At 45.4% G+C, this 19,663-nt stretch overlaps 2 protein-coding genes across 2 annotated transcripts in view; both read left to right on the top strand.

The window, feature by feature from the left end:
- T265_04322 (hypothetical protein) overlaps positions 1-413 on the top strand; it is a gene marked incomplete at both ends in the record, with an annotated part of 4,146 nt that extends 3,733 nt beyond the window's left edge. The window contains one exon of the mRNA XM_009169031.1: positions 186-413. Within this exon, the coding sequence (XP_009167295.1) occupies positions 186-413 (228 nt within the window). The remainder of the gene's footprint in view (positions 1-185) is intronic.
- A 4,363-nt stretch (positions 414-4,776) lies between these two features.
- Positions 4,777-19,557, top strand: T265_13479 (hypothetical protein; the record flags this gene model as incomplete). The annotated part of the gene is made up of 8 exons (XM_009169060.1): positions 4,777-5,209; positions 5,623-6,302; positions 7,883-7,995; positions 8,044-8,188; positions 9,599-10,357; positions 13,865-13,976; positions 15,626-15,794; positions 18,906-19,557. Coding segments are annotated over 8 exons (2,706 nt in total), but the record flags the coding sequence as incomplete, so codon positions are not given.
- Positions 19,558-19,663: the final 106 nt, after the last annotated feature.

Raw genomic sequence — 19,663 nt, 5'->3', positions numbered from 1 at the left:
ATCGGTGAACGAAACTGCGGCAGCTACAACCACTGTACGACGAGTACGCGGTTCTTACAGCTGACAATGATGATGATGATGATGTTTAGTGTTAAGGCAGCTTGGGCTTTATTCCAACACATCTTAGACATGATGCTGAGGGATGCCTCTGGTGTAGCCTACTAGTTTGACGATATCGTTGTCAGTGGTTAGAGCGCGAATTTACTGATCGGAAGGTCCGTGGTTCGAACCCCACCTCTGCCTCTCGGCTTCCCCTGTCTAGGTTTGGGCAACCTGGCAGTATCCCAGCTCTCGTGCTTCCTTTGGGTGGCATGGCAGCTAGGCACCGAAAAAGTGCTTCAGCTGGACGATTTTTTCATATATTCCTACTCCGACTATCGTCATTATCACTAGAAGCAGCAACGGCTATATAAACCACGTATTTGCCGTACAGTGGTTCCATCGGTCACAGCTTTTTCCACCGATAATGTGCAGAGGTGAGGTAAATAGCTGCGCCTTGGACGCGGTAGACCATATAATTGATGTCAAAATACAGGATTGTCAGGGGACTTGCCATTGGAGAGATTGGGAGGGGAGCTATGCATTTAAGGCAATGAATTGGATGCGTGAGCGCCATTGATGACAAAATCTGTTGCCATTGATTTGTCCCGTTTTCGGGTCTTCACGCAGGGAAACGAAAGTCACCAGCGCAGCTGAATTTGATTGTAATGGATTTCGCAATTCGCTGCCAAGTCATTGTTTTACCTCCCCTGGATTGTTTCCATCGTTCGCGTGGTTGCGGGAAAAGGGGAGTTCAAGGGGGGTCAGTCAACAGGTATTAGAAGCACTTGACCAAGCGAGCGCAGTTTGTGGAGTGTGATCGGCTCATCTGTTTTGAGCAGGTTATTTCTTCCGAAGAATATGCGACGTATTTGAGCGTTACGGATCCGATGTTCCCACCATACTCGAACAATGTTCCGAAGACATCGATGGTCGAGCGTCAGAACTACAGTCCATTGGTGCATTTGGCAACACTACAAACAAGCACCGCTTTTATGGTAAGAGGTAATAGTGTTTTCTTTATAGGCCCTGCGCGGAGCCGATGACTCAGTATTTTGATCTTATCGGCTGCAGGGTGCTGGCCTGGCCCGAGGACGCAGGGAGTAAGACATTACTGTCTCATTCCTAGCGCAGCTGCGCACAACAGGTGCCTTTTGAGTAGCACCGGACTACTTAGTTCTAAAAGTATTTCGACCGTATTGAATAATGCGCCATCGATCGCATTCAACCGTCGGGCGGTCGCAGTATGCGGTCTTTAGGGCCGACCCTTTCTAACCCGTCCGTCCTCTGGGGAAGGTGGCATCGCTGCTTCCATAAAAATGGATATGCTGGTTGTCTGGGGGAAGCATCTTGCTGCTTTTACATTCCTATCGCAAAGAATAGGACGACCTTACCTGAAGACCGCCTAGTAATACGATTACTCGCAGCACGGGCACTTGCTGTTCTTCGTTGGAGTACTCCCCGTTGGCCTTCCTGGCATGGTTGAACCTTAAGGAACTGAGTTCCAGCCGCTCTAGCCTGCAGGGCCATTGTGGCACAGAAGCCAGATCACCGCGATAAATTGACTGCTTTGGGTCGGGAGCCCGACCACCACAGGGTAGTAGATTTCATCGTTGTCAGCTGTAATAACCGCGTACTTGTCGTACAGTGGTTGTAGCTGCCCCAGTTTCGTTCACCGATGATTTAGGGGTGGGGTGTGTGGTAAGTTGCCATTGATTGGATGCGAGAGCTGATAAATTGATGTGTAAATACAGCACTGTCAGTGGACCGTTAAGTGGAGGAATTGGGAATGGAGCAATGTGTTGAAGGCAATAGCTTGGATTCATGAGCGCAAGTGGGCGCGACTGGGCCATGTCTGACAATTTTTCTGAACAATGGTGTGGCCCGTCTCGGGTTCCTCATCCAAGAAGACGGTAATGACCAGCGCAGCTGGGTTTGCTGGTAGATTAAAGTCAGGATGCCGGCGATCTGGGGGAATGGAGCTGGATTGCTACGCTCCGAAGGTGATATCTGATATTATGGATGGTTAACTACAGTACAATAAATAAATACTGGACCATGCCTTTCCTTCTTGGGATCCTCATCCAGGGAGATGTGAGTGACCAGCATAGCCGAGTTTTCTGGAAATGACTTTCATACTTCACTGCCAAGCCAATGATTAACCTCCCTTGACTCATTTCCACCCATCGTGTGGTCATCATCATTGACAGCATGACACCAGTGTTCAACACCGATGCTTCACTGCCATACAACCCTGATTAATTTGAAAGCTTTATTGTTAATGAAAGAATAAAGGTTGACGTGGAATGGACCTAGTGCTCGCTTACTGCAATCATTCCTAGATGCCTACACCTCCAGACATTCACTCTGGATAGAAACTGACAAGAAGAACGCCACTGACATCGGTTGGCAGCCATATCTTGTAGTGTTTCCAACCAGGCACAGGGGGGATCAGGCGGTTCCCATCCTGGAAGTCGAGTAGCACCGACAGCCCCCAAACGTTTCCTAATATCATTCATACTTATCTGCCAAGTCAAGGGTAGGTCATCTCACTGCTTACGCCACTTTGAGTTAGGCATGGAAAACGATGGTTCGACATACGCAGCACATCCCAACCAACGCAGCTACTGGTGCTGAACGCATTCTTCAATGAAAGTACCTGTTGCACAACCGAAAACTCGCTTCCTAATTGCCTCGTTACGGATGCGCCAACACCAACCCACACGAGCTATGGTTCTGAGAAAACGATTGTCAGACTCCTGAAGACGTCTCAGCCCCGCTGCTCGAATAAGCCAAGTCTCACAGCCATACAACAAAATAGCCTGTACTGTAGCTTGATACACACGTCTCTTGAGATTCAGGGATACGCCACTCTGACGCCATAGGTGTCTCAAATTAGCAAACGCTACCCGAGCCTTGCAGATTCGTGCATTTACCTTATCTGTCGCACTACAATCACATCTAATACAACTTCCAAGATACGTCAAACGCTCCACAACTTCCAGTAAGGGGCGTGTTCAGTGACTGCACGTCCACAAGCATGACCTTACACTTTGTTGGTGCAAAGTGCATACCAAAGGACGGGATGACTTTGGTCAGTTCATCCAAAAACACCTGCGCCTTCTCCGCCTCTTCGAACATGAGAACGATGTCGTCTGCATATTCCAGATCGACAAGGTTTTCTTCACAGGCTATTTGAACACCAGGGTTTTGGAGACCCTCCAGCGTTCGTCTCATGAGCTCATCGGTCACGAAGTTAAAATGGAATGGAGAGTGGGCATCCCTGACGGACAACGCTTTGTATACGGAAGCTTTTGGAGAGCTCTCCATATACATCCACCCATCCGGAATCCTGAGAATACAAAGAACGTATGATGTTCACAAACATCCGGAACATTCCTTGTGGGAAAGCGTGTCAAGAAGCACAGGGCGGTCAACCGAGTCGAATGCGCCTTGGAAATCCAGGAATACTAGAATTTTGAGTCACTTATACGTATGGCGTTGTTTTAGCACCCGACGGAGTGTGACAGAATTCCGCTAGCTTCTCTCGAGTCAGTGTCTCCCGAGCCACCCTAAGGTGACGAAGCACGATTGACGCCAACAGCCTCATTACGACCGGGGTCAAGCTGACCCCCTTGTGGTTACCATACACCGTATGGTTGTGCGAGAAGCGCTGTTTGAGGACGGTGGACTAGAGTACGGAGCATGCAATCAAGCCAGTGTTATCGATTTGTCTATCAGGTTATTTGCAGGTTATTCCTGCAAATCATTTGAAGCACTTCAGCACTACAAACTAGTTGCTCTCAGAAGACTCAAGCAGAGCTTCGAAGACGCGTCTGTCTCAGTGGTTAGAGCGCGAATTTACTGACCAGAAGGTCCGTGGTTTGAACCCGAACTCTGCAGCCCGACTCGTGCTGTCTGAGCTTGGGCAACCTGTTAGTATCTCAGCTGTAGTGCCTCCCCGAGTCATACGGCAGCAATGTACCAAAATAAATATTCGACTATTCAGGTGGTCTGGGAGCTAGGCGCCCAAAGGGTGTTATAGCTGAATACTTATCTTATTTAACTGTTTTATTTTTGGTTCTTCAGCTCGCAAACCGTGCATCGAAATATAGTGGTTCCTGCTGTTACGGCCTCGTTCACCGAGGATAGGGAGAATAAGAGATTGAAATCCACGCTATGGAGGCGACGGCCCAATCAGTTCATTGATATCGAATAGTTTTGTTTCTCCGGTGTGGCAAACATTGACAAATACGCAGTGAAAGCCTTCGTTTTGATGTCTTCGTGGCAGCCATATCTGTCAGGGTCACTAACCGTACGTCCGCCCCTCCCGCTGTGCCCCATCCAGGAAGACGGCATCTTCCAACACGACTGACTTTACTGGTGGGGGCTTCCATGGATTGATCGTTCGTGGGTCGTCCCCATTCGACACAAGACTGGGCGAAGAGGAGTGCATGAGGTAAAAAGTCCTCTTGCATACGAGGTATCCAGTAAAACCAGCGTATTATGTGAACCGTGACCAGCCGGTCTATCGATTTTGGAATACACTCCCTCGAAAACCATCAGGCGTACTTCAGAAACTGTTGTTCTCACCAAGCTCTCACGCAACGTTTCTGAGTCTTCTGCTGTAAAACACAGTGCCTTCGAAGGTCTTCCACATGCAGCAGCTTCGTCTCCCATTCACAAAGTAGGGCATATAAGACTGCGGCACTGCACACTCCACCCTTGACTTTTAAGCTGTCACATTGGCGCTACAAATGTCGGAGGTTGGCAAACGCTCACCTAGCCTTCAAATTCGGAAAGTGGTTTCATATCTCGGCGGTCCACCGGGACTTAAACACTACCCAGGTAAGCGAACTCATCTACTACATCGATTGGTTCATTTGCGCGCTAGGCGGAATTCCGCAACGATACCGCCTTACCATTTACAGGTGGGCGCTGCTACGGCCAAGAAGCATATCATGCACGCTATTAGCCGAAAGATCGGACCGCCTGCCGATTCAGCATCAAAGTGAGGTTTATTTGGCCACAAGTCTGGACCCAACAGCCAATCGTGATCCGGTGTTAGCCGAATACCGGTTACCAGCAGCGCATCCGGAAGGCGTTAGGATTTCCAGAATATTGTCGCCTCATACATTGTATAAACGACGCGCTGTACATGTGTTTTCGGGTGCTATAATACACATTGTACACATTTGGTGGTTGTTTTGACGGGAACACAGGGTTGGAAGCTTCAGACCAAGAACTAAGCTAATACAATACTGTTATTACACTGTAATACAGCCCATCACTGCGTTGCTGTCCGGTTTAGTCTGGTTACTTTACAGTGGTATTGATGTAGTTGTTTCCATTTTCGGGTGACTACCTTGGTTTCACATCTTTGGCAGTCGTTTTAGCGAAGAACAACGGTGTAGAGGTGAATTTTTCGGTCTTACGTGATTTCGGTGGGGATGAGTTCGTCCACCAGGCCATAGTCTACAATAAACAGATGAGTAGCCCATCTTAGAGGCTGTCTCTTCGAGAGATCAGTGTGTGAATTGCTTACATTCTGACCTAATTTACTCTGTTTTCGTCCGTTTTCAGGTTGGATGAGCAGGCCTCCTGTTTGTCATTACTATCAGGCAGGAAACTGCCTAAATGGAGATTCTTGTCGGTTTTCACATCCGACCGTAAAATGTCGCACCTTCGCATCAACTGGTTGGTGTCCATATGGATATAGCTGTCATTTTTGGCACGACCCATCGCGAAGACAGGCCGCGCCACCAACAATTCAGCGAAAAATATGTCAATTTTTCATCAACAACCAATGTAAGTATGGTGACAAGTGCTCATTCTCACATGATTTGGAGGCTGAGAACAGCTCTGGTTTGACGCTTGAGGAGTACCGGGCTCAGAAGAAATTATCACAACTTAGTCTCGCAAACCAACCCAGACTCTTCCCCAAAAAGTTGTCGAATAACCACTTATTTTGTGCAAGTCCAGCGAGTGTGCTCCGGGCCTCAAACAGCAGTTTGTTTTCCTGTGGCAAATCTGCAGCAAGTGAACGGTCGCCGGTCATATCAAGAGCTCCTGTACCGAGGCCTGATAGGGCCGCGAACCAAGTCAGGTTAGAAAATATAACCCAGGCTGAGATAGACCGTTTGCAATGTACGGAAGTGGCACGTTTTGAAAAGGGAGTCTCCGCGGATAGACTCCGGGAAGTGGACGCTGACAAAACGGGGAGGACTTTCCACTTACGGTTTTCCTCCACGGACCCCGATTGGGTGAGTTCTTAGTGGAACATCATCATCATCATCATTATGGGCAGCATAACATCAGTGTCCAACACTGATGCTTCGCTGTCATGCACCAGGTCGCCATTACCACCTTACTTACAGGCTTGCTAATTCTGGTTAAAATTTAATCCAATCAGGATTCACTGTACACTCCTCCTATGTAGTCGACATTCAAACTGGTAATCGACAGAAAATACAGTATTGTGATTGCAACAACCATCCAAAACAAAAACAAGAACACACACGGGCTGACAGATAACGAACCTCTTCACTGCATGAGATTGGCCTGTGGCATGAATAGTTCCATATTCAAAACGGAATAAATAACTTGCACAGTGAACTGGTGCAAAGCGTAGTCGATACTTTCGGGTCATACTGTGAGCCCCACGTAGGACTAAGCCAGCGCATTCAGTAGATCGCATCTAACATTTATAGCATAACTGCTGCTGAACTCTGGGTAGCCTTTGCACTAGAATCCGACCGAAGAACATGCAAAGAGGTTAATTCGGCTTTCACTTTTACGTCGCTTGTAGTAAAAGGTACCGAATTCCCATAACATACGCTTCGGCTACTGACTTGAGTTGCGTTATCGTTTAAATTAGTTGGTACGTTATTTGATACATTCCTATTCAGGGCATAATTGCATTTGACGTAGTTCAACTAGAAATACGTTACTTAAATTCCGGCGGGGAAACCTTATCGAAATGCGCCTTACGAACTTTTGGGCACTTAACCAAATCGGAAGACAGATCCCTCAACGGCGGTTCATTTGGAGGTGTGATCATGAAAACCACGACGAACGTCTGTCTCAGCGAGTAGCCCGTAACCGTTTGTTACACTTGAAGCAAGGCTTTTCAACACACGAAGTGCATTATTGTGGATAACAAAAGGCAGAAGGCGTTTAAGCGTGGTCTGATGTTTTTCACCCTTCAGACCAACTTGGCATTACAGTTCGAAGCCTTTAAAATGTATCACTAAAATTGCGTTTGCATTCTGTTCACGGCATGCGGTGTATTATTCGGATAGGCCTCGGTTTGAATCTTTCCTTTCCATTGTGACCAAAAGTAGTAGCTTCCTGAGAATCAAAGTTCTATCATATATGGGAAATGATGTAAATCTTTCGTAGATCCGACATGACATCCTCGTCTTTTTTTTTCAACTGATGTTTTCGTGTGTTTCGTATCTGTTAAATGTGTTGGATGGACTGGATGACCACTGGATAGATGACCATTTTTAGGTCAATTGAGTGTAAGTTACGGGAGTAAAATAGTCACGTTTTCGCCCATTAATCGAACGGCCTTTTTGTGACTCCTCAACTGCTGGTCGTACTTCCTCGTCTTTTTTTTCAACTGATGTTTTCGTGTGTTTCGTATCTGTTAACTGTGTTGGATGGATTGGATGACCACTGGATAGATGACCATTTTTAGGTCAATTGAGTGTAAGTTACGGGAGTAAAATAGTCACGTTTTCGCCCATTAATCGAACGGCCTTTTTGTGACTCCTCAACTGCTGGTCGTACTATATTCACCGCTGTAACTTGCGGTATCCTTTCTGTTACGACTTGACAGGTTTACGATGTGCGCGAAATCGTGTTGAGCATTCATTTTGATCCAATGTACCCTGTGCAACCGCTGAAAGTTTGTGTTCTACCCATGGAATGCCTGCCGGCGATTCTTGTTGAGTGAGTGATAAAACGTTATCGTGGTCTCACCATCGGTCCATCTTTCAGACATTTGAATAACACCATTTCATCTTGGATTTCTTGTCGGCACAAGCGAAACCAGTTAGAAAACATGGCAGAACTTTATCTTCAGCAGTTTTTCCGTTGGCTCGACCGAAGCTTGGAACACCTTTTCACCGGAGGATTAAGAAAAGTATGTTATTTTATTTTGTGATTGACTGAATGCGATGACTAAACGTTTGTGAAAAGTTCAGATGTCTTGCCAGTTGTGCTATCTGTGCTCACTCTCTTTGATGGCGACTAACGCTCCATAGTTCCGGTTTCGCATGTCTTAATATTGCATGCTCCTTTGGGGCAATATACTGCGAGGATTCAGACCCTTTCCTAGTACTACCCTTCCGCAGTTGACGGACCGAAGCGGTTCTACTTTTCTAAATCAACCCCTCAGTTCATATTAACCAGTGTATAGGTTCGATTCTAATACAACTTTTTGGGCAAAAATGCCTAATGACACTTTCGCTTAGTTAGTCCTTTTTCGAAGGACTGCTTTCAAGGTCTGCCACAAATGATCGTAACACTCGAGTGGAGTTTCCAGTACGTTAGTCCTCTGGAAAGCGAAACCCTCAAGGGGGACTGGGAGAAGCACCTGTTCATACCCTGCAACTATATTTACTAGACAGCTCATATTAAACCTTTATGAAGAAATAATATCGGTCGCGTGTGGTCAGCGTTTATGACCATATTCTGATGTAAGACCCACCACAGTTTTTCTACGCAATCCAATTGTTTTCATGTCGGATAGCAATCTTGAGTTCCAACTTTCAAGTAGTTTTCATTTTAACCTTATTCATCTGCCGTACTTTAGATCTTGGTTCACAATATTGATGTGTATGACTTCGAAACAGCGTGCTCACCTCTCGGATTGATTGATGGAACCGGTTAGCAATGCAGCTGCCACTGATAGCTGATCACCAATGTAGCTGATGCCCAATCGGTAGTTATTTTCNACACTCAATTACCTCACTCTTTCCCGTAACATCACGTGTTAGTGACGCGTGAACTACCAACAGGGTGTGATATCATCAACCGTCATTCGTTCTGCTTCGAAAAGCTGCAACCTCTTGACCCCGCTCATTAGTCACATTTGCGTGAGTGTCTCATTCCCTCGTTTCTCTTACTTTCCACCACTCGATGGTCAGTTAGTTATGCAAATGGTGTTAGTGACAACAGAAGAACCACTGTTCTACAGTCCACTTACAGTTCCGTGCTTTCTCTTGTTAGGCTATTCCTACATTGTTCGCTTAGAACACTGTGACAAGTGTTGTCCGAATCCGATAATGTCTATAATCCAGCAGTCTTTTTTATACAAAATTGTTGGTGACACTCCTGTCGCTGAAGCCAGACCCTAAACACTCACCTCGTCTTATTTTCATCACTGTAGTTACTCTTAAAATTCCTGTAGTGAAATAGAACAAACGACAAAACTAGCTTTTCGGAGATGCACTGTTCTCATTGCTTTTTATACGTTATATATTTTCTGATGAGAAGATATATCATCTTTCCACATTTATCATGACCCTTCCTGTTTCGTAACTGTTTTTAGTATAAAGCACAACTTAACGGCAGCACCAGGGAAAGAACAAGTTCCAGCGCTTCAATTATACCTCAGGTTTCTCCCACACGCGCCACTTCCAGTCCTGTATCAAATGAAGTAAGACCTGACGAGGGCTGCGACAGATTAGGGTTTCATTACGATAGTTCAGAGTCGGAAGACCCTGGTGACGGTGATTCGAACTCCACCAGTGAATTATCAGACTCCAGCCGAAGTTTCGACGAGGGGGTGGATCTAGACTTAAATCCAGGTGACAACTGTTCGGAACCCTACTGTACTGATTCGCAAGTCTGTGTTTCGCAGCTAGCCAACGAAGTTAATAACGCTAGCGAAAGTCAACGTGTTTCAGATTGCGCTTCGGATGTCGCAATCAAAGGCACGCAAACTGTACATTTGGACGATTTGAAATTGAATGGTAAAGCTGGCACGCTAATCCAACGACGATTGCCAGCTACTCTGCACTGCGTACGTTGCTGCTTAACATTCTCGTGGATTTTCAACTTGCATGGTGATCCGTTTACCGCTGACGGGCTTGCTGTTACACGGTTACGATCCCTTCCACCGCACAGTGTCTTTTGTGCTCGCTGCAAAAACTCAATGAAGCTGGTCTTCCAAGCCGCCGTAGCGCACACCTTCGGTTCATGCGTCGGGACGTTACACTTAGATGGATGTGTCGCAGACGACATACCATCCAAAGATTCCGAACTGGTTGTACTCTGTACAGAGTGTAACAAAGTTGTCAAGTTAACGGTGAGTTTCTTGTGTCTTTTAGTTCCGCTTGTCAACATCCTCCGCTGAGCTTTCACCCATTGACGGTCCGTGGGGTGGTTTTTGACCCAACCGAATAATGTGCAGGAGATATATTCTGAATCACGCGAAGCACTCCGCGTGATTTTTCTCTTGTGACTCTCCACTGACTTGTAAGCTTGCCCGGAACGTTAAATTCTGGTCACCAATCTACGATTGCCCTTGATCGGAAATTCGGAGTTTCCATAGAACTTAAATCAATGTACCAAACAGATTCACTTCCAAGGTTCAAAGTGCCCTCAGAATGCGACGATGTTCAGTAACCCCGGTAATGGCGATACTAGTTGCCTCCTCAAACCCTGTTGGCAGAGTGATGCTCCTGATATTGAGTTGAAGTGCCGTGGATGTAGACGTCCATTTAAAGTAGTGGACATGGGCCTTGGAATGGTGTAATTCTTCGCGAGACTCAGCATAGTTTTTCGGCTTAAAACCATTTTTACTGAAAGGCGACTAGCGCAACACAAAAAAAACTGGTCACACTGGTGAGATACCCGATTAGGTTTATACATTACTAGTCCTCTGAATAAGGTACTTGAATCTACAATCGAAACCAGATCTGAAGCAATCAGTTCACTCTACACTTAGGAACTCTTCAGGCATGAATCATAAACATACGTTTGTACTCCACGCATGACTGAGCTGGTTATCTAAAGAAAATGAGCCGAATCGAGTCCATGAGTTACCAAGTGGTCGTTTCGTTCGACAGAGACATGGAATTTCTAGGAAATGTGACAGCAATACGTAAATGAAAAGGCCGTTATCTTAGTGGACGTTTTAAGCTAGGTTTATCAATGAACTTGGTCTGACCAAGAGAACAGGTACAAACGGTGGAAACGGTACAGCGGTATGTGAAAATTGTGCGGCTACAAACTCATCTCAGGTGAGATAGGTCGAAAATATGGATAGCGTGAAAATGTGAGAACTAATCATCAGACCCCGCGAGCAGGATAGTTGGATGGTGCATTCCTAATCTTATAGAAGCATGAATCAGTTACGTATATCATCCTTATTGTCCTGATCAGCTTAGAATTACTAGTGCTCAACTTCCATGCAAAAGGGTGATCATTAGTTGGAACGAGAAACGACGCGAAGTGTGGTTCTGAAGAAGGAGTACAGGCGTCAGCAGTAGCAGAGTTTCATTTATCCGTCCTGTTGTGTGCAAAAAGTGAAGCGTCTAGGCAGGTTTCATCACACAACAGCCAAGTTATTATGAGATTCCTTTTGTTCGTATAATCGATTCTTGTGCGCTAGCTGGGGTACTGGTAAGGTGTTCGCTTGTGTACGGAAGCATAATTAGGTCCTCAAAAAGCTATGGTCGGCGTAGGGTGTTATAATTTTTATAGGATACTTCAGCACACGTGTTCCGCCCCGAGCCCGAAGGAGGCTATGTTCGTCCAACCTCTACCTACCGAAACTGTGAGTGGCTCAATGGACATTCGAGATACGCAGATGGTGGCAGTGTGAGAATTTCCACTGCCTTCAAGACAAATTGGGACGTCCTTCATGGTAGCCTTTTTTAGTGTTGTGAGTTTTAGCTGCGGTGCATTTTCGGTATATGGGCTTCAAGCGACCTGAAGGAAACCCAAGCTGAGATACTTGAGCACTTGAAACAGCAGGGTTAGATTTGGACCAAACGCTCTGGTTTTCTTCTACGAGCTATTTTTGACATCACAAACGAACTCAATAGGTTTAACGCTGGAAACGTCACAGAGTTGACATTGGTTAAGAATTAGGCGCAAATCACGAGGCTAGTACACAAGCACAACTACCAAGTTAATATTTGTTTATTCAGAAGTAAGTATACATTGCACTTCACATTATGATAAAAAGTGATAGGGTCAGCAGAATGTACTGAGATGTTTTCGGAATTCCTATCGCTCGAATGTAGTGATGCGATGTCAGTGGACGATAATGACATTTAGGCTTGGACCACATCAGGACCAAACTTCCTGAAATATTAAGTGACAGAGATAGGAAACTGATCCAGTTCACTAAACGTAGGGTTCGCCTCTGTTCTGTCGCTGTGAACAACGTAGTTTTAGGGGTTGTCGACAAACACACTCATTTGCATATCAACTTAGTTTTCATGAGAGATTCGTTTATTCTCTCGTTTATGGTAGTATTCAATTGCTGCATAGGGGCCGCCTCATGTTTAAGTCGGCACGATATTGGAGATATCGCAGTATATTTGAATAAAGGAACCACTCACAAGGTTGCTAAAAGTTTTCAGCAGCCTTGCGGACAGTTTCCTTTATGAAAATGACCGCTGCCCTCCGTCTAACCATCCACACTTGTCCAGGGAGTACGAAACTGCTGGTGCATCTGCTTCTGATGATGATCAACTTCGTGCCTTTTCAGTGTTAGCACATGAAAATTAACAAATTCATGAGTAAACAACACACGGGAGATTCAACAGAGTTTCGGTAATGGGCGTTTACGCTCTACCAGTTCGAACCAAATTCAACACGGTAACTGATAGAACGAACGGTCCCATTGATCAGATTTGCCTCGGTTGTTACTGTTGTCATCTCTGAAGCAACGACACTGTAACCAAACATATTCATCGTGATTTGGTTGTCCACAACAATCTGTGGCGTCATATTCCATCTGTTTATATTATTACGGAGGCCAAACGCACAAAAACCGCGTTACATAGCGCTAACGGAGTCTCTTGTCTGGATACCTGAATTTGAAACTGTGGGACCTGGACGATAGCTCAGCTGGCGTGTTTTAGATAAGATAGTGATTCACAACTTAGCCAATCATGGAATCAACAAATTCTCCTGGTGAGGTTTGCGATTAAGTAGGTTAGAACTTGAAACAGGGTGCGGGTATCTAACATATCGCGAACCGACTGCGAGCGTGTGGAACCGCCGACCACTTGTGTACTACGAAAACGGTTGCAACACAAGAAAGGTTAGTGACCGCTGTTTTGGAGAGTCCGTTCCTGTTGTGCACAACCTTTCTCTCTCCTTTCCCGCCTATCACGTTTCACCAGTGAAGCATCTAGTTAGCTGGGGCAAACTGTTACCTCACTTGAGATGCTGTTTTCTTATTCTCACTGAGAGTGGCAAAGAAGTCTACATCCACCTGAACACTACTTTCGGCTTATTACCTGAGGTTACCCACCCTTATTGGCCGGTAATGCACTGCAGTCATTGCCATCAGTTGCGAACTGTGTATATTTTTTACACTGCTTCTAGACACCTTTCTTGCGTTGATTAATCTCGTAAATGGCAGTGGATGCCTACGCATTGAATGCAGCCGCTTGTATGTACGTATGTGAACACATGAACAATGAACTGCGTTTGTTACTAGCCCTGTGGTCGTGAGAATTTAGTTTGTTTGGTGTTTGCATGCTTTTGACCCATTTGATCAAATTCTCTGGTAGATTGTGTTCAGAGCGGGCTACTGGATTTATTCTTCCATTCCCATTATTCCCATGTATAGGGTGTACAAGCTGCGCGACCAACAAACAAGTATTGCTTCACATGCCACTCGCTTATAGGGGTGGAGTTTAGCAAGTTTCGATTGGAATCAATCAAAGGAGCTTCTTCCCTTGGTATGTTTCTTGTAAGCATCTGCGTTGTTTTCGCTTGCACATAGTTGGTATCAGCTTTTTCAACAGAAGTCCTTCACTTATTATCTTGCTATAACCGTCAGAATAAATTTTAGCCGTAACGATCATGGTAACGCTTTTGTAGCCCATTAAGAGACAGTATTCGCATAGCGCGGCAGTTAGGCACCGAAATGGTGTTGCAGCTGGACGATTATTTATTTATTTATTACGTAAGCGATGGAAAAATCACACGACTCTTTTGGGTCTTTTGTCCGAGGAGTCACCACTCAATAAGTCATTCATCGCTGGGCTGGTGGCGCTTTCTCCTGTGTTCACAAACCACTGGCATACAGGCCATCTGCCGGCCAGTTAATCGCGAGTTCGAATCCTTTCAGTGATTCGTGCGGTGCGCGTTGCTAGTAAATCGAGATATTATGAAACAGTTGTACAGCGCTTCTCGACCTTTGAGCCTAAATCAGATTAGTTTACAAAATCAAATCTTATTTGAAACTTCAAAATTTCGCTATTCGTTACAAACAAGTCTCGAGATAGATCAGTGATTAAGGCACGAACCGGAGCATGCATGGTTCGAACCCAACCTCTGCATCTCGACTGCCCCTGTCTAGGCCCGGGCAATCTCAGCCCCCGTGCTTTCTTCGAAGCAGCCAGACACAAAACGGTGTTACAGCTGAGCGATTGTTATTTATTACTGCCACACCACATTTCAGTTACTGTGATAATATGCTGGACGATAAAGTACTCTACAGTGTGCCCCAAAAATCTCTTGGTGGTGAGGTCCTTCAAGCATATCAGCCTGTGTATGCACAACGTTTACTTCATTTCCATCTAAAGTCTGTGGAATGATTTTCATAAAGGACACACGATGGGTAGTTTAGAGGCTTCTGCATAGAATTCATCATAGACTCCATGGTAAGCAATCTGACTGATTCTATGTGGCTTCGAATGCATTCCAGGCATAATGACTTCGAACAAATTAAGTCAGCTACTTAGCGTGAGGGGAGGGTGTGATAAAACTCAGTGGCTTTGCCACAGACAGTCGTATGGGTTTTCCCGATCGGTAAGATCAACCGAGGTATTGGTGAGCCAACTCGCTGTGCTTGGGTGTACAGTAAAACCTATTATTAAAAACTATCGCTTCAGCGAGCGGGGAGCCGCAAAGAGTGAATAAAAACTACGTATGTGCTTCCTTTAAGTCGGAAGAGATACAGTGTAGCTGGTCATTGTAGAGGGTCGCAGAGTGAATTCGGAAGTGTCGCAGCAACCAGTGTAAAACTGAGACACTCTTTGAGCGGATGCGATCCGAATAAAGGATTACTGAGGTAAAGTCAACCTGTATTAACAGAACTAGTTGATAACTTTCCTTTCAGGAAGTTGCCAATCTCGTTACACGTACTGTTTTTGAAATCCGCATTTCATGGGAGTCTTGCTCACTCCTCAGTGGGCATCAAAGGACTGTGATTTAGCGTTGAATCGCTGCTGGACCTTTTACCCGTACGCTATGCACTTCCTCATGCTACAGTTTCAAAGACTTCCTCACTATGGTGTCAACTGTTGGATTTTTAATTTTCGTCCTTTCGATCCCCGTGAAAACAGCCTTGATGACTAGTTTCCTGTCTATTCTGCTCAAACAGTGGTTCATGCCAAACAGTCAGATGGCGACCGATCTAAAGATGCTCCGGGTGTTTCTCGAAGGCAGCGTCGTCTCGCGAATGTGGCACAGAACCCACTAATTCAAGATGGTACTCCTCTGCCAGATTATGGCTGTTGCAAACATTATCGGAAAAGTTACCGATGGCTAAGGTTAGTTCATAACCATATTAGTTACACCTACTCTCGGTCCAAAGCTCTCGAATAAAGGTTGGTCTTATTCCAGGCTGAATACTCTCATCTCTCAGCGGGGACTACTATTTAGAGACGCAAAAGGTGGTCTCCGCGTGGGAGTAGTCTGTGTATGGAGGGCGAATCTCCTTATAAATGAAACATTCGTCCAACCTCATTCTGTCCATAGTGATCATTTGTTTATTATTTAATTAATCAAACGTCAATTATATTTATTCCACCTTGTACGTTTGTGCACGATGAACTATGCTCTCTACTGTACATCAGCACTTGCCGCATTTTTATGTTCTGTTCTCCCTGTAAACGTTCAAAAGAATGTAACCTTCACGACATGCTACTTTAGACAGGTATTGCGTCTGAAACGGCTGGTTACCAATACTTCAAGTGTCAGCACTATTCAGGGAAAATACTGGAAACCACTCCAGGACACAGTAGGATCGATGAGTAAAGAGCAGAGAATCAAATTAATGCCCACTTATATCTGGGCATTTCTGTTGTCGAGGCTTGTGGAAAAATCATTGCGGACCTGTTATCTCAGTTTGTTTCCTCACACTGTCACAATCTTACAAGGCTACTACTTTGGTTCAGGAAGCCGAGCTGACCTCACTTACAAGGCTACTACTTTGGTTCAGGAAGGTCAGGTTAAAAGAAGCCGAGCTGACCTCGTATGTGTTGGTCAGGTGAATGCACGGTACACTCTGGTCGTTCTCCTCGCTGAGCTGGGCAGTTTGGTTGCAAACGTTTGGTCACCAACCGAGGCGACATCATCAGTGCGTAGTGAGTTGGCAGTGCGCACTACGTGCCGGCTGACGAAAGTAAATGAACTGGCTATCTACCGTCGCATCCTGGCTATGCGTGCAGCCTTTGTGTCGGGTCTGGTGCATTTCCGATGGGTCGACGGTTCGCAGTCCATTTTGCATTATTTTTAACATATTTTAACAGGTCAGATTTGGCGCCTCACAATCGTGTATGGAAATTAGCATGGGAACGCCGCGCTTAAATAATTTTGAAAACACAAGTTGACGTAACGGTTTTCTCTTGGCCAGTTTCTGGATGTGCGGAGGAGATTTGAAAAAGGCTCAGTAATTGCTTCTGTTTGGTCTCCTTGCCTCAGTCCGTAACAAAGTTGAAAAACCTGACACAACAAGAAGTGGTTGGATTGTCACTTTTGTCCATATACCAAGGCCCGGGTCTCCGCGACTGACTGTGCTATGTTTATCTGTATCCCTTAGTTATCAGTCCAGCTCCGTCCAGTAGGCGTGGAATGTTCTTAAATAAGAACGAACGAAAGCGGAAAATTAGCGAGGTGCGTTGTCAGCTATCTCGCTACAAGCGAAATCCCAGTACAAGACGTGCTGAGGCGAAGATACTGAGTAAAATGCCAGTGAATAGGTGTCTTCACGTTCACGCCAGTGCGTTTAGTGACTAGATTTATCTATGGTTTCTACGTCACTATCACAAAATATACCGATTCAATCACGCACGAGGCAGGAAATTTTGTACGGACACTCGGATGCAAAATAGTCACACTTAAGCGTGGATGTTTGTTCAACTAACAAACTCACCATACATCTGCTGGTGAGTCGGCTGATATCCCGATATCTTCAACATGGGGCTTATCCTCGCACTTTGAACGAAAATGCAAGGGATATGCCTTTAAGGGATATATTCAGCTTCGATGAAACCGAGCCGCTTTCTCACGTTCTCCCAAAGCAGTCTTGTATTAAAAGGAACTAAATGCTGTGGCATCATCATCATCAACAGCGTGATATCAGTGTTCAACACCGATGCATCGCTGCCGTGTGTTGTGGCACTGAAGGAAGGATGACATTTTCACCTGCTCTTGGTGCGGAATTCGAGGTGATGTTGTTGGTGATTGAGAAAAGTAAGAACAGCAAGTTTTTTGGAGGACATAATGTCGATCTGAAAATTAGACATACAATCCGTAAGAAGGCTTGGTTGACCAGGGATATTTTCTCTGGATGGCGTAACCTCTTCAGTAGAAAAAGGAAGATGGAAAATATTATCTTTCTACTGAACAGCTGCACGAGTCCTTGTTCGAGCTAGTGTTCCTGTTGCCGAAATAATCATATGGCGTTCGAACGTTGAATGTGAGTACCGTTCAGACCGTGATGGGGGGCGGGAAGTATCTTCTGAGCCAACGTGACACATTCCGTTGACACGGTAGGTCGAACTGCAGTGAGTAGGACAAAATTAATTTTGCACTTCCAGTTGCCAGATTCGTATTTATTATGTAGGGCGCTGCATGCCTTGGTCTTGGGACGCAGTACGGACTTTGACCAGTGCTGTGCTCAATAAAAGTTAGTTCCCCTATTTCTTCGGGTATCCGTACAAACGTACAAACATTTTTTATGCTTGTACTAGTTGGATGTTCAGTGTCGGGATATACGACATGCTTGCTTATCTGTCCTTTTTCAAAGGCGGATGTTCCATATGTTGACGATTCTGAGTGGGAAAGCGGGGGTACCGTTAACCAGAATGAGTAACTCCCGGAAAGGGGAAACATTATGGTGACGGATAGTTTAGTAAGTAGGATAGTCGAGGTCCTTCTTGCTGAGAAGTGCTGGCTTGTTGCCATTGTTCACGGACTTCCGATAAGATCTCACCAAGTTACCAGATCTGTGAATTAAGCAGGAAACTCTTGCTGATCATTTGATTAGTAAGTGACGACATCTGACTTACTGAAAAAAGCACCTGAAAATGGACCGTTGGCGAACGTGGCGATCACTATTTAGAGAGACTATTTTCGTAGCTCGAGGAGCGGAACCCTGACATTCAAGGGGAAGTACTACAGAGGGTTAGTACGTGAGTTGCGAACGTTTATTAGTTGTTGGTTCATTTGCTGAGATTACGGTTGAGTGCGGTTTCAGACGCTTGGTCAGCACTTGAAGTATCACCAATGTGCATCACCAACGTCCATAATGTCTCCTCTGCTAGTGACAAGGCACGTGCAATCCATTAGGCATCCCCCTTTAGAAAAGACAAAAAACTGTTGGTGTTCAGCGCTGTTGCAATCTAATTCTAGCAATTTTCTTATTTTCTTCCTTCCAGATTTCCATGTTGCGGTCGCTTGGACCCCTGTGACGTGTGTCACGACGAAGCAGTCACAGATGGTCACGAAATGGAACTGGCTACGCGTATGGTCTGCGGTTTTTGCTCAAAGGAACAAGCGTTCTCTAACACAAAGCCCTGTGTCCGATGTGGAAAACAGCTGACTGGCTCACGCTCGGCCCATTGGGAGGGAGGTAAAGGGTGTCGAAACAGATTCACGATGTCTCGAAAGGATGTGAAAAAGTATTCCCAGATGAACAAAACCGTTTCGCGAAACAAATCCAAACCATGTTGACTTATTTTATCGAAGCTCCCTGTGATCTCCGCTCCTTTGCCTTGACTGACGAAAGAATCAACAAATGCAACCTTTCTGGGGTTAACAAGGTCACATTCATCATTGACACCTAAACTGCGCCATTTTTTCTATGTTTCGAACGAATGAATGATTCGGATTTTTACTTATGAGACTTCAGGCTTTGTAGGAACCTAAGAGTGATCTCGTTCCATTTGACCAGATTCGCTTTACTTTGCGTAAAAACCATATTTGTGAAAGCTTGCTAGAAAGCGTTGTGAATAAAAAGCCTTGAACTAAGATGCCGATCGCCGCGGAATATTCCAGGAAACATTTCTATCTCGGAGACATTTTTGGTGACACTGCAAACAAGTTCCGTAAGCGAGTTTTTATTTCCCCAAATGTCGTATGTGCACCCTAAAATTCTGAACCGTAATGAGCATACCCTATGCAGGTGACTTAGATT

Source organism: Opisthorchis viverrini (assembly GCF_000715545.1).
Source record: "Opisthorchis viverrini unplaced genomic scaffold opera_v5_70, whole genome shotgun sequence".
NCBI classification, from domain to species: domain Eukaryota; kingdom Metazoa; phylum Platyhelminthes; class Trematoda; order Opisthorchiida; family Opisthorchiidae; genus Opisthorchis; species Opisthorchis viverrini.
The sequence above is the reverse complement of the archived record's forward strand: the minus strand, read 5'-3'. Positions and strand labels throughout refer to the sequence as shown.